General features: G+C 41.5%; 1 protein-coding gene across 1 annotated transcript; it reads left to right on the top strand.

Moving 5' to 3' along the window:
- The first annotated feature begins 7,190 nt into the window (after nt 1-7,190).
- LOC141445029 (gamma-aminobutyric acid receptor alpha-like) lies at nt 7,191-9,812 on the top strand. The gene is made up of 2 exons (XM_074110801.1): nt 7,191-7,205; nt 9,594-9,812. The coding sequence occupies exons 1-2, from the start codon at nt 7,203-7,205 to the stop codon at nt 9,810-9,812; spliced, it is 222 nt and encodes a 73-aa protein (XP_073966902.1). The 5' UTR covers nt 7,191-7,202.
- The last annotated feature ends 3,616 nt before the right edge of the window (nt 9,813-13,428 follow it).

Genomic DNA, 13,428 nt, shown 5'->3' with positions numbered 1-13,428 from the left:
AACAGTACGAGATCTATCCAATACGTAAACTTAAACGTAACGTATTGTGAAACGGACAACACGCTACTGTGAAAAACAAAAGAAGCATAAACGACGCGGTGTCCGGATATCACGCTGGATAGAGAATCTTTGAAAAATTATGAAAATTTCGCAATGCCCAACTCATGGGGTAAAGGTTATGTAATTTTTTTAAACGCTTGGTTATTTCTTATTAGGTACTGCTGCCTATAAGGCTGGGAAGTCCTTTTTAAATTCGTTATATGCTATTTACATACTACCAACATTGTCATTTTCAGATGTTTTCATACAACTACTAACTTGGTTGAGCGGAAGGCAATTGAGTCTGATTCACAATAAAAAAAAATAGCCTTTAAATAGCTTTATGTTATTAGATATTTTGCAAACGGATCCCTACATCCAAACATGATCTGAGCAAACCTAATAATGTTTAAAATACCTATATATTACTTAGTAATAGACGAGAAAAAATCACACCCCTTTACGTTGTACCACAGCACTCACGCATTTCATCTGCAACTTGAAAATTAGAGCTTTCTGCATTCAGTTTTAGGTAACTCTAAACTTTACTTCGGACGATGGATAAAACTATAAGGGTTCCTTGTAGGTTCTGAATCCTAAAAGCGGCTAGTAATGGCATGAATATCAAAAGAGCGGGCAGCCAAGACATTTGTATACATATGTAGTTATATTGGATTGTTTGTCTCATCATAATATGTTACGGACGGTGGGTTAGGTGCTAAACTTTGATCATGTTTTTCGACCCTTGGAGGCGTTTTCAGCAGGCTGAAATACTGTTTCAGGCCGTTTCAGAGGATGCTCTATCACATATTAGTTTATCAAAATTTCACCCAAGTTGCCGTTGTTTTCAGGCGCCTGAAACATGTTTTCAGTCCGTTTCAGGCCACCCTCTATCCGATGACGCCATAACCTGAAAACCCGTTTTCAGGCGTTTTCAGGACCCCTTATGGGCCTCTGAAGTACATTTCAGTATATGGCGAAATTTTCCATAGGAGTGAAAGAGATAGCATGATTAGAAAGAGACAGCTATACTGAGAACATTCGAGAAGGTGTGTGACAAGGATAGCCTATATGTGTGAGAGAAACAGACTGATGATCCTGTTTCCGGAATATTCTAGTAACTGTGTGAGAGAGATAGCACATGAAAGAGACAGACACTCTACTCGTTTCCGGAACATTCGAGATGTAGGTATGACGTCCTAGCTGGACTGTTCTCGAACTTTGTGGACCGATTCACCGGGGGTATATAAGCCGGGTGAGGTTGCGGCGAAGGACAGTTTCGAATGCGATACCGAGCGATAAACATCGAAGAGAATCAAAGCGACTTGTAAGTGAGTTTAGAGTGCGAAATTACTGTGAACTGTTTTTAAGTGTTTTGTAAAGTTAAGTAACAGTGTGAAAATAAATCCTACTCTTATTCATCGGTGTTAAAAGTGCTTTTCAATCACGAACCCACCCCACGAACGTAACATTTGGTGTCAGAAGTGGGATTGAAAATGCCGCTTACTCCGCGAGAAGAAGAGAAGGAGAGGATGCAGACCCGAAGCCGCGCCGCAGCGTCAGATACAGCGGTGGCAGTTTCCCCAAAGTCGGAAATAGACATCAGTGCGATTCTGGTCCTCCTGAAAGAACAAGCTAGAAGGCAGGAGGAACAAGCTAGAAGGCAGGAGGAACAAGCTAGAAGGCAGGAGGAACATGCTAGAAAGCAGGAGGAACAAGCTAGAATCCTGCAGCAAGAGCTACGGGGTCAGAAGGAAGCTCAGGAAGAACAAGCTAGGATTCTACAGGAGGAACAAAAGAACCAGTTCGAACTCCTCCGTGAGGTACACGACGCAACCGCAGAATGGAAAAAGGAGATGGCTGAGGTCCAGGATAAAATTGTGGCAGTTGACATTAAAGTCGAAAATCACGAAAAGCGCCTCAACGGTGTCAACGAAAAGGTAGAAGGCCACGAGAATCGCCTCCAGAAGTTGGAGATTAAAGTGGCCAACGGCACCACCAGTTTATCGGGTGCACCAGCCACAGGAGGTGAAAAGTTAAAGTTACCACCATTTGATGGTACCTCTTCATGGGCCGCATACAAGCACCAATTCGAGTTGGTTGCGGAAACGAATGGCTGGAGCAAGGATTATGCAAAAACGGCACTGAGTTTGGCGCTACGGGATGAAGCTCTCAGTGTCTTGGAAACGTTGGGAAAGAATAAGACATACGACCGTCTCCTTGAAGCTTTAGAAGCACGCTTCGGTGACAGTCATCTAGAGCACGTCTACAGAGCTCAACTGAAGGATAGGACCCAGGGTCGTAATGAGTCATTACAAAAGTGGGCCCTAGAAATAGAGAAACTGGTCCAAAAAGCATACCAAGATTCATCCTCTTTTACGGATGGAATGCTAGTGCAGACATTCATAGATGGGATTCGAGACTTTGAAGTGAGGGCTGCTGTACGACTGGGTCACCACGGGAGTTTGAAGGATGCGCTTGCCCATGCCCTCGAGGTGGAAGCTGTACGCCAGGACCCAACAAGATCCTTCAGGGTGCGCGAAGTCGCTGCCAGGGAGCCGATTGCTCCACCTCGAGAAACGGGACCTCGGTGTTACAACTGCGGGAACGAGGACACATGCAATCTGGCTGCCCGAAAAGATATTGGAGGCGACGAGACTCGGACCAAATGGAGAGGCCAGCAAGCTCTGGTAGCCCAGAGCGGCAGCAGCAGGGAAACGAGTAAAAGCCAGGACTATGGGACGAGTGCTGGCTGGTGGTCAAAATGTCCCAGTTATGATCTCCCAGGCGAACGACGGGAACAGTCTGGCTGTCAAAGGAGAAATTGGTGGAGTACCATGTCACCTTACTATCGACACCGGAGCTTCTCGGACTGTGATCAGTTCTCGACTGCTAAAACACCTGATCAGAGATCATCTAGTCCGACCAATGCATCTTCAGCTGCAAACGGCTACCGGCCAGTACATTTCCGTCCAAGGGGAGCAAGAAGTGTCAGTAAAGATTGGAGAAAAGAAGTACTGGCACAAAGTCATCATTGCTGACATCGTAGACGACTGTATTATTGGTCTAGATTTTATGAGGAAGTACGAATTGTAAGATCGACTTAAAAGGCGGCGTGCTGAAATTTGGGGCTTATGAAGTTCCTATGGAGGGTGAAGTGGGTGGACATGTCTTCTGCGCTAGAAGGACTACACTTCAACCGAGATCGCAAGCCCTAGTTCCAGTGAAGTTGCCATATGGTATGAGACAAGGATCTCATTCCTGCGTGTTAATAGAGAAAATAGCTGGCAGTAAGCCGTGGATACCAGCTCGCACAGTGGTAATGACGTCATCTGCAGCATTTATAAGGGTTCTTAATTTAAGTGACACTCAACACGTCCTAAGTAAAGGAACCCTTATGGGGACATGCGAGGCAATCTCTTGGATACGGAGTTGCCATGGGCCAAGCGAGAACAAGTTGCAAGAAGAAGTTGTGGATATTGGAAAATTATTGGAAAACTGCGAGAATGATCTCACGGAGGAAGAACTTCTAAAGGCGCGTAATCTACTAAAGCGCTATAGGAGTGTCTTCTCTGCACATGACAGTGATATCGGGAGAACTGGAGTAGTGCAGCACGAGATCGACACTGGAGATGTCATGCCTATTCGACAGCGACCTCGGCGAGTTCCAGTAGCTCGAGAAAAAGAAGTCGAAGACATGATCAAGGAAATGAGGAGGGACAAAGTAATAGAACCGTCGACCAGCCCTTGGTGTTCTCCAGTAGTCTTGGTGAAAAAGAAGGATGGAACTATGAGATTTTGCGTTGACTATCGTAGACTCAACGACGTGACCAAGAAGGACAGTTATCCATTGCCGAGGATAGACGACACTTTGGACACTTTAAACGGCATGAAATGGTTTTCCACCTTGGATTTGAAAAGTGGATACTGGCAAGTGGAAATCAAGGACAAAGATAAAGAGAAAACAGCCTTCTCAACTGGTAAAGGACTTTGGCAGTTTAATGTTATGCCGTTTGGGTTGTGCAATGCACCGGCAACTTTTGAGAGGTTAATGGAGCAAATACTTGCCGGCCTCCTGGGTGATACTTGCCTAGTGTATCTGGATGACATCATAATTGTAGGTAAAAATTTCGATGACCACCTTAAGAAACTGGAGCAAGTTTTGTCCAAGTTGCGTGACGCAAATTTAAAACTAAGTCCGAAGAAATGCTCATTCTTCAAGCGTAAGGTTAACTACTTGGGACATGTAATTTCATCAGAAGGCATCCAGACAGACCCTGAGAAGATAAGTGCAGTTAAGGACTGGCCAACACCGAAAGACAAGACAGCAGTGCGTGCCTTTTTAGGACTTTGCTCGTACTATCGACGATTTGTGAAGAACTTCTCGGATATAGCAAAGCCTTTGCACCAGCTGACGGAAGAGAAACGACCATTTAATTGGGATGATCAGTGTGCAGCAGCCTTCTCAGATCTCAAACAGAGACTTTGTGAAACACCGATTTTGGAATATCCCGACCCGGATAACGAGTTTGTTGTTGACACTGATGCAAGCAATACTGGCATCGGAGGAGTCTTGTCACAAAACAAAGGAGATCAGGAAGTTGTGATAGCCTATTTCAGTAAATCGTTATCGAAACCCGAGAGAAATTACTGCGTCACTCGGAGAGAATTGCTGGCAGTCGTTAAAACTTTGCAGCATTTCAGCAAATATTTGCTTGGACGCAAGTTCCGAATCAGGACTGACCATGCTGCTTTAAAGTGGTTGTTAGAGTTCAAGAACCCCGAGGGTCAGGTGGCACGCTGGATCGAACAACTGCAGGAATATGACTTTTCCATCGAGCATCGAAGTGGAAAGTCACATGGAAATGCAGATGCCCTCTCCCGAAGGCCTTGTCCGGATGACTGCAAACACTGTTTAAGACAAGAGGATAAGGACTGCGTGAAGATGTTGAGGACCGACACTGTTAGCGAAGAGTGGAGTGACGCTGTCATGCAAGAAGCACAACAGGAAGATCGTGACATAAAACCCATTTACGACTGGATTAACGGTGGAATGCCCAAACCAAAGTGGTGTGAAGTAGCTCCGATGAGTACAGTGACCAAGAGCTACTGGGCGCAATGGGAAAGTCTGATTATGCACAATGGCGTACTGTGTAGGAAATGGGAGTCAGCGAACGGAAAGGATGCTCACCTTCAAGTGGTCGTACCAAGAAAGAGAGTTAGCGATGTTTTAAGATCCTTTCATGATGGCATTTCCGGCGGGCATCTAGGAGTAAAAAGGACTCTGATGAAGATTCGACAACGCTTTTACTGGATACACTGTCGGGAAGATGTGGAAGACTGGTGTAGGAAGTGTACTAGCTGCTCGTCGGTCAAGGGGCCACATACACGCAGTAGAGGTGCGCTTAAAGTTTATAATGTGGGGGCACCTTGGGAAAGAATTGCTTTGGACGTCGCAGGCCCGTTCCCGATCTCTGACCGCGGAAACAAGTACATTCTTGTGGTCATGGACTATTTCACCAAATGGCCTGAAGTGTTTGCCATTCCAAATCAAGAGGCAGTCACAGTAGCGGAAACTGTAGTGGCTGAAGTATTTTGTCGGTATGGAGTACCTCTTGAGATCCACAGCGATCAGGGAAGAAATTTTGAATCTCTGGTGTTTCAGGAGACTTGCCGAGTCATGGGAATTCATAAAACTCGGACTACGTCCTATCATCCACAGTCAGACGGGATGGTCGAGAGATTCAATCAGACTCTGGAACGACATTTGGCCAAAGTAGTTGACAGCCATCAAAAAGATTGGGACAGGCATATTCCACTCTTTTTAATGTCATATCGGACCGCAGTTCACGAAAGCACGGCCGTGACACCTGCGTGTGCTAATTTTGGAAGAGAATTGCGGTTACCTGCGGATCTACTGACAGGACGACCTCCAGATGCACCAAAGACGATTTCAGAATATGCAAGTGAACTGCGAAATCGGATTGATGGTGTTCACAATCATGTTCGTGAACACGGACTGCAGGCCAGCGAAAAGATGAAGACCAGATATGACCGGAAGTCTAACCAGACGAGATTTGAGGAAGGATCGTTGGTGTGGCTACATAACCCTATGCGGAAAAAGGGGAAGTCCCCGAAATTGTCACCGAGTTGGGAAGGGCCGTACAAAGTAGTCACTAGGATCAACGATGTCACATACCGGATACAGCGTAACGCGCGTAGCCCCTGTAAGATTGTTCATGTTGATCGGTTGGCCAAGTACCATGGATCTAATGATGCTCGGGACGAGCATGTCTTAGGAGGGGGCAGTGTTACGACGGTGGGTTAGGTGCTAAACTTTGATCATGTTTTTCGACCCATTGGAGGCGTTTTCAGCAGGCTGAAATACGGTTTCAGGCCGTTTCAGAGGATGCTCTATCACATATTAGTTTATCAAAATTTCACCCAAGTTGCCGTTGTTTTCAGGCGCCTGAAACATGTTTTCAGTCCGTTTCAGGCCACCCTCTATCCGATGACGCCATAACCTGAAAACCCGTTTTCAGGCGTTTTCAGGACCCCTTATGGGCCTCTGAAGTACATTTCAGTATATGGCGAAATTTTCCATAGGAGTGAAAGAGATAGCATGATTAGAACGAGACAGCTATACTGAGAACATTCGAGAAGGTGTGTGACAAGGATAGCCTATATGTGTGAGAGAGACAGACAGATGATCCTGTTTCCGGAATATTCTAGTAACTGTGTGAGAGAGATAGCACATGAAAGAGACAGACACTCTACTCGTTTCCGGAACATTCGAGATGTAGGTATGACGTCCTAGCTGGACTGTTCTCGAACTTTGTGGACCGATTCACCGGGGGTATATAAGCCGGGTGAGGTTGCGGCGAAGACAGTTTCGAATGCGATACCGAGCGATAAACATCGAAGAGAATCAAAGCGACTTGTAAGTGAGTTTTAGAGTGCGAAATTACTGTGAACTGTTTTTAAGTGTTTTGTAAAGTTAAGTAACAGTGTGAAAATAAATCCTACTCTTATTCATCGGTGTTAAAGTGCTTTTCAATCACGAAACCCACCCACGAACGTAACAATATTCTTCGTTCAGGTTACCCAACAGTTGTGCAGACCAATATATTGATTAGGAGTATGGACCGGTCTCAGAACTGGACATGGTAAGACCATTACAGATCTAGTAATAGTACATTGTGGTCTTAAGGGCGGTAAATAAGGAATTACAAACGAGAGTCTATTAGAACCCGAAGTCGAAGACCAAAAAATTGTATATTTGTAAATAAAAAACTAATATTAATTCAAAAATTGCCGATACCGCTGACTGCGCTCTTGGCAGCAGACCAATCCAACGATACCCCACACTATAGGGTTGGATGAGAAAAAAAAAAACACCCCACTTTACGTCTATGGGAGGTACCTAAAAATATTTTTTTTGAATTTTTTATTGTACCATTTTGTCGGCATAGTTTACATATATATCCGTGCAAAATTACAGCTTTCTAGCATTGATAGTCCCTGAGCAAAGCCGCGGACGGACAGACAGACAGACAGACATGGCGAAACTATAAGGTTCCGTTTTTGCCATTTTGGCTCCGGAACCCTAAAAACGCTAGCCCTCATGATGAAAAAGCAAGATACAACATTTCTGACAAAATACGATGACAAAACAACATTCACTACAACACAACCTATGTACAAAGGTTTTGTCATTCCATAACGCTTAACATCTAATCATAGGTCATAAAGGATCATCTTCCCCGCAGAAGATATACTAAATGGACTATGAAATTGAAACCTGATATACTCAATGTAAATTGAACATACGATGTTAGCCCTAATTTGAAGATTCGTAATGTGATACTTGTTTACATATAATTTTATGGCTTCAGATGTTAAGGCACGGAAACGGAAAAAATCTGCGAGAAGATCTTATTAGAAAGTTGATTCTTGTTTTAACTTTTCCACTCTACATCAAAAATAGGTCAAAGAAATTGGTGTGTCAACATCAATCAAATTAGGATATGCTACAATGATTTACAGTTCTTCTTTTTAGCCAATTTTATGCTGACAAAGCTAGAACCTTCGTAGGTATGTTATAGATTAGGTAGGTAAGTAGGTAGGTACTTTATGTATTTGCATTGAAAAAATTTCAAAATGGTAATAAAAATATTCATTCTGTTAATTACAATTTAAATAATTTATTCTTCACATAAAAAACCTATTATTAACAAAACAAACTAATCTTTGCAATAAGACCAAGACAAACAAATGGCGCTAAGTGAAAACGTTTCGCGTATCACGCAACCGTAGTTTTTTTTTTAATTCAGAGACAAACTAAACGCGGTCCCAACTTACTCGTATTGTTCGATAATATCAAGTAGTGTGCGAGATTTTTTAAAATCATTTCCAATTATCAATTCTATTGCAATGAGGGCTATCGAGGCTATCGCGTATGAATTCGCCGCTAGAGGCGCTAGTGTAGCATGAGGTCTCCGAAATGTCAAATCTCATCGTTTTTGGGTGAGCTACGCGCGTTATTTATAGTTAGAATAATTTTGTGAATATTTTGCATTACCTGAAATTAATTATGGCAATTATGCGATAAGAGGCAATGTATGTCTGTGTTTTGAGACAGTTTTGTTTGTTTCCAAAACTTTTGTCCTCCTTTTTTCCGAACAAAACGGGACTACGCAAGACTGTGGTTGCTCGATATTTTTATGGCACGGTTTTAAGATATTTACTTATAATATGATTTTAATGTAAACTTTGTTTCACGCCCGTAATAACAGACTTTGAAAGCCACACTTAAAAACCCTAAACAGTGGCGCCATCTAGTAAGAAAAAAAACGATAGCCCTTATTAAAATAAAAAACGTTATCACGACAGATCTATATTAGAATTGAGGTTTGTCTTGAGCTTTCTTGAGAGATGTTTGAAATTTGAAATTGTCACAGTTACAGTCAATAAGTTGTTCTAACGAAACAGTATCTCATTTGTATAAAATTAAAAGCCAAATGCAAAAAAATATACTAACAAACAACAACAAACAAAAAAACAAACAAACAAAGTAATTAGTGCCGGATTAAGACTATTTGATGCCCTAAGCAATCCGCGCCTGTGGCACCCCCCCCCCCCCGTCCATAGTAAATAGGCGTAACCAGCCTTACCTTTTATGTGCTACCAAATTATTTTTGGTGCTGTTTATGGTGCCCCCCAAGACGTGATTCCTTATGCAATTGCTTAATTTGCTTATGCGCTAATCCGGCACTGCTAATAGTATTAGCGATTTGGTATTGAAATTTACTTTATTTAATAGGTACTATTTGGTTATAATTTGTTATACAATTCGGCCCTGGTCATAATTTCCGGTTTTCAAACACGGTTAATGATATTTGTGTAATATAGTACGTAAACATGTCGTAGATTTTTCCGATACCTAGTATAAGACATAGTTTTGCTTAGTTTGGGATTTGATAAATTCGTTTAAATTGTCCAATGATGTGATTTTCACTAAGCATAAATTATTTACATGCAACTTTTCCCGGCAGGACTATTCAATGGACTGTTACTTCAGGCAGTATTGGCGGGACACGCGGCTCTCATTCCTTGGACCAATTCGCTCGCTCTCTCTCTCCATCAAAATGCTGGAGAGGATCTGGCGACCTGACACCTATTTCTACAACGGCAAACATTCATATGTGCACACCATCACCGTGCCCAATAAGCTACTGAGGATCAGTCAGCACGGAGACATTAGTACTCCATGAGGTATGTAATATATTTGAAATACTTTATATGTGACTTTGTATGTGACTTTTTCATTTAAAGCTTTGTCAAGCTTTAGATAAAATGAAAAAAATAAATGCTTATTATCTGGCGGACTGGATTACCTTAACTATGTCAAATAATATTCGTACATTTTGCCCCTAATTCTACTGATTTCTAATTCTACTCCCGAAATTCTAATTTTTTCGTTTGCGCTTTGCCGTTATTAGAAGAAAATCAAATTTATCTAAATAGTAGCAACCTCGCTAACAGTTAATTAGCGTATGCTGCATTCGTAACTTTTAGACTGGGCACAGAGAAAAAAATATATTTAAAAAAACCGGACCAGAGCATGTCGACACGCCCAAAATAGGGTTCCGTAGCTATTACGAAAAAATTAAGTAATATTTTTCTAAGGATTTCGTATTTTATACGGAATCTTTCCAAGTTTAGGTATATTTTACCCTTACGCTGCTATTTACTCATAAACTACTTATAATTCTCAAGCAAACTAAGCCGTTATAGTTTTCCTTGGAAGCTTGATATACTGACTACCATCCTGAATTTTCCAAATTTTTCCAACGACCGGTTTAGATTTTAGAGGGGGGGGGACGCTCGATTTTAATGAAAATTTGCACTTTACAGTTGAATATTTCGCAAAACAAATTACTGAACCGAAAAATCGTCTTAGCAAATCCCTAATGGTTTTAAAATACCTATCCAACGATACCCCACACTATAGGGTAGGATGAGAAAAAAAAAATCACCCCCACTTTACGTCTATGGGAGGTACCCTAAAATAAATTTTTGAATTTTTAATTGTACTATTTTGTCGGCATAGTTTACCTATATATCCGTGCAAAATTACAGCTTTCTAGCATTGATAGTCCCTGAGCAAAGCCGCGGACGGACAGACAGACAGACAGACAGACAGACAGACATGGCGAAACTATAAGGGTTCCGTTTTTGCCATTTTGGCTCCGGAACCCTAAAAAACAATAAGTAGGTACAGCTTTAAAAATAAAGTGTAATCGATTCTACTTTCAACTCTGAAGAAACCACTTTCAGGTTTTCACTTTTTTCAGTCATTTCATTAACACACAGGACAGTAGGTGTGGTAAGTCAGTCAGTCAAGACACCGATAGCTACAGCGATGGCCGCGCAAATAACTGCAGTTCATAGCATCCAAAACAATCACACCCGCCCGCACCGTTAATTGGCAGAGTGAAAAATTTTGCGCTCCGGTTACCTCGCCGAGTTATTCATCGCTCGTAAATTGCGATGGACAATATAAATTAAAAAGAAACCCTACAAGCCACTTAATTTGCGATTCATTGTTGCAATACATCAAGTTACTCGTAAATCGACGGCTCGTGTTGAATGACTTACCTATTCTATTTTTTTTTTTAAATGACAAGTTTGTATTACTTTTGTAGGTACTTACTACGAAACAGAATACAAATGTTTGTTTATTTTTTCTTCTTTTGTTTGATGCAATAATGATGTATATTTTCACGTCGCAATACGGTAGTTGACGAATATATACTGAACGAATAATAATATATTCTGAATATTACTACGAAAATATAGATAGATTACGAAGTAGGTACATCCGTAAAGCAAATGCTAAGCGAAGAAAAAAAAAACCTTTTATGGCAATTTTTTTGAAAAATCCGTGTTTGTCTCTTTCTGAAACGCTTTTCTCTGAGCAGTAGGGATGACGCTACTTATTTGCTTACGTACATGCACTAGCAAAATGCTAAGTATAAATACATTTTTCTATCCATCTTGAATTTCAAACCTTTTAGCTCTGTTTACGTCAAAGTAGGTAGCTTAAAAATTGTTTTTACCATTCAATGCAATAACAAACTATAATTTTTAAAAATTAATAAAATATAGTCAAATACCGTCTTATCACCTAAAATAAAAATAGTATTCGGCGGCAGATCGTTAAGTCCGCCAGATCATGAAATTCTAGGCACGTCATGAAATGGCGCCATTTCATGATATGCTAAAAGTTGGCCAGGCATATCACGATGTGCCTAAGAAACAATACGGCAGATCGATTAGAGCAACGCATTCGTCGATATTCCTAGCTTTATACCGGGCACATCGTGATATGCTGAAAAAAAGAAAAATTAGGTACGACGAGCGAAGCGAGGAGTGGTTAGTATGAATTATGACCACTACGCACGAGCCGAGCGAGCGAAGCGAGCGTGCCGTGGCAGCGGCGGGGAAGTGCCAGAACGATATGGCGACGATTCATGATATGCCTAGGAATTTCATGATCTGCCTAAACATTACTAGGCAAATCGTTAAACGTTGAGTTTTTGAACGATATGGCGGATGTCCCTTAGCCAATTCATGAAATGGCGCCTTTTCACGATATGCCTAAATGCTGGCCAGGCATATCACGATGTGCCTGAGAAAAATATGGCAGATCGATTAGAGCAATGCATTCGTCGATATTCCTAGCTCTATACCGTGATATGCCGAAAAAAAAAGAAAAATTAGGCACGACGAGCGGAGCGAGGTGTGGTTAAGTAGTATGAATTATGACCACAACGCACGAGCCGAGCGAGCGAAGCGAGCGTTCCGCGGCAGCGGCCGGCGAAGTGCCAGAAGCGATATGGCGGCGTTTCATGATATTCCTAGTAATTTCATGATCTGCCTAAACTGACCAAAAACTTGGAAATGGCGGCGTTTCACGATATGCTTAGGAATTTCATGATCTGCCTAAACGTCACTAGGCAAATCGTTTAACGGTGAGTTTTGAATGATATGACGGATGTCCCTTAGCCAACTCATGAAATGGCGCCATTTCACGATATGCCTAGGAATTTCGTGATCTGGTGGATTTAACGATCGGCCGCCGACATATACATGGCATAGCATCTGATATATGTATGAAGTTTATTTATTATAGTAAATAATACGTACGTATAGTACGTACGTACGTTTACGTATAGTAAATAATGAATGAACCTTTAAGTCTCGGGTGAGCAAAGTAATGGTTTATAGCTCATTGATACTTATCGGACTCAGCAAAGTAAGTATGGTAAACTCTTTATTGCACATAAAAATAAAATAACAAAAATACAAAATACAGAGAGGAGAACAAAGGCAAGGAGGCAAAGTAACGTCTGATTCATATTTTTTTTTAATGAAATTTATAAATATTACAAATGTCACTCTTCGTGTGTAATTTATTTATTTAATCGTTATGGCAATATGGCATACATTTAAAATAGGCTTATAAACATATCTATCGCCATCTTTGCCTATTTGTATATCGCCTTAATGTTTGTCACTCGTTTAGCACCACCCAGGGGACACGTGCAGGGTTGTGGTGGGTTTCTCCTGCGGACGCGAGTAACAATCGTCCCCCCAATTCGTGTGTAATGATAATGAATGCAGTAGAATAGATTCGAATTGGAATGAGGGCTATCGTTTTTTGTCTCACTAGATGGCGCACTGTTGCGTGAGGTTTTTAAGTATGGCTTTCAAAGACTGTTATTACGGGCGTGAAAACAAAGTTTCGATTAAAATCATATTCAATACACCTTAAAACTGTACCATAAAAAATATCGAGCTTGCAAATTGCTGCATAGTCCCCGT

Source organism: Choristoneura fumiferana, unplaced genomic scaffold, assembly GCF_025370935.1.
Source record: "Choristoneura fumiferana unplaced genomic scaffold, NRCan_CFum_1 Sck3bRy_155;HRSCAF=344_pilon, whole genome shotgun sequence".
NCBI classification, from domain to species: domain Eukaryota; kingdom Metazoa; phylum Arthropoda; class Insecta; order Lepidoptera; family Tortricidae; genus Choristoneura; species Choristoneura fumiferana.
The sequence above is the reverse complement of the archived record's forward strand: the minus strand, read 5'-3'. Positions and strand labels throughout refer to the sequence as shown.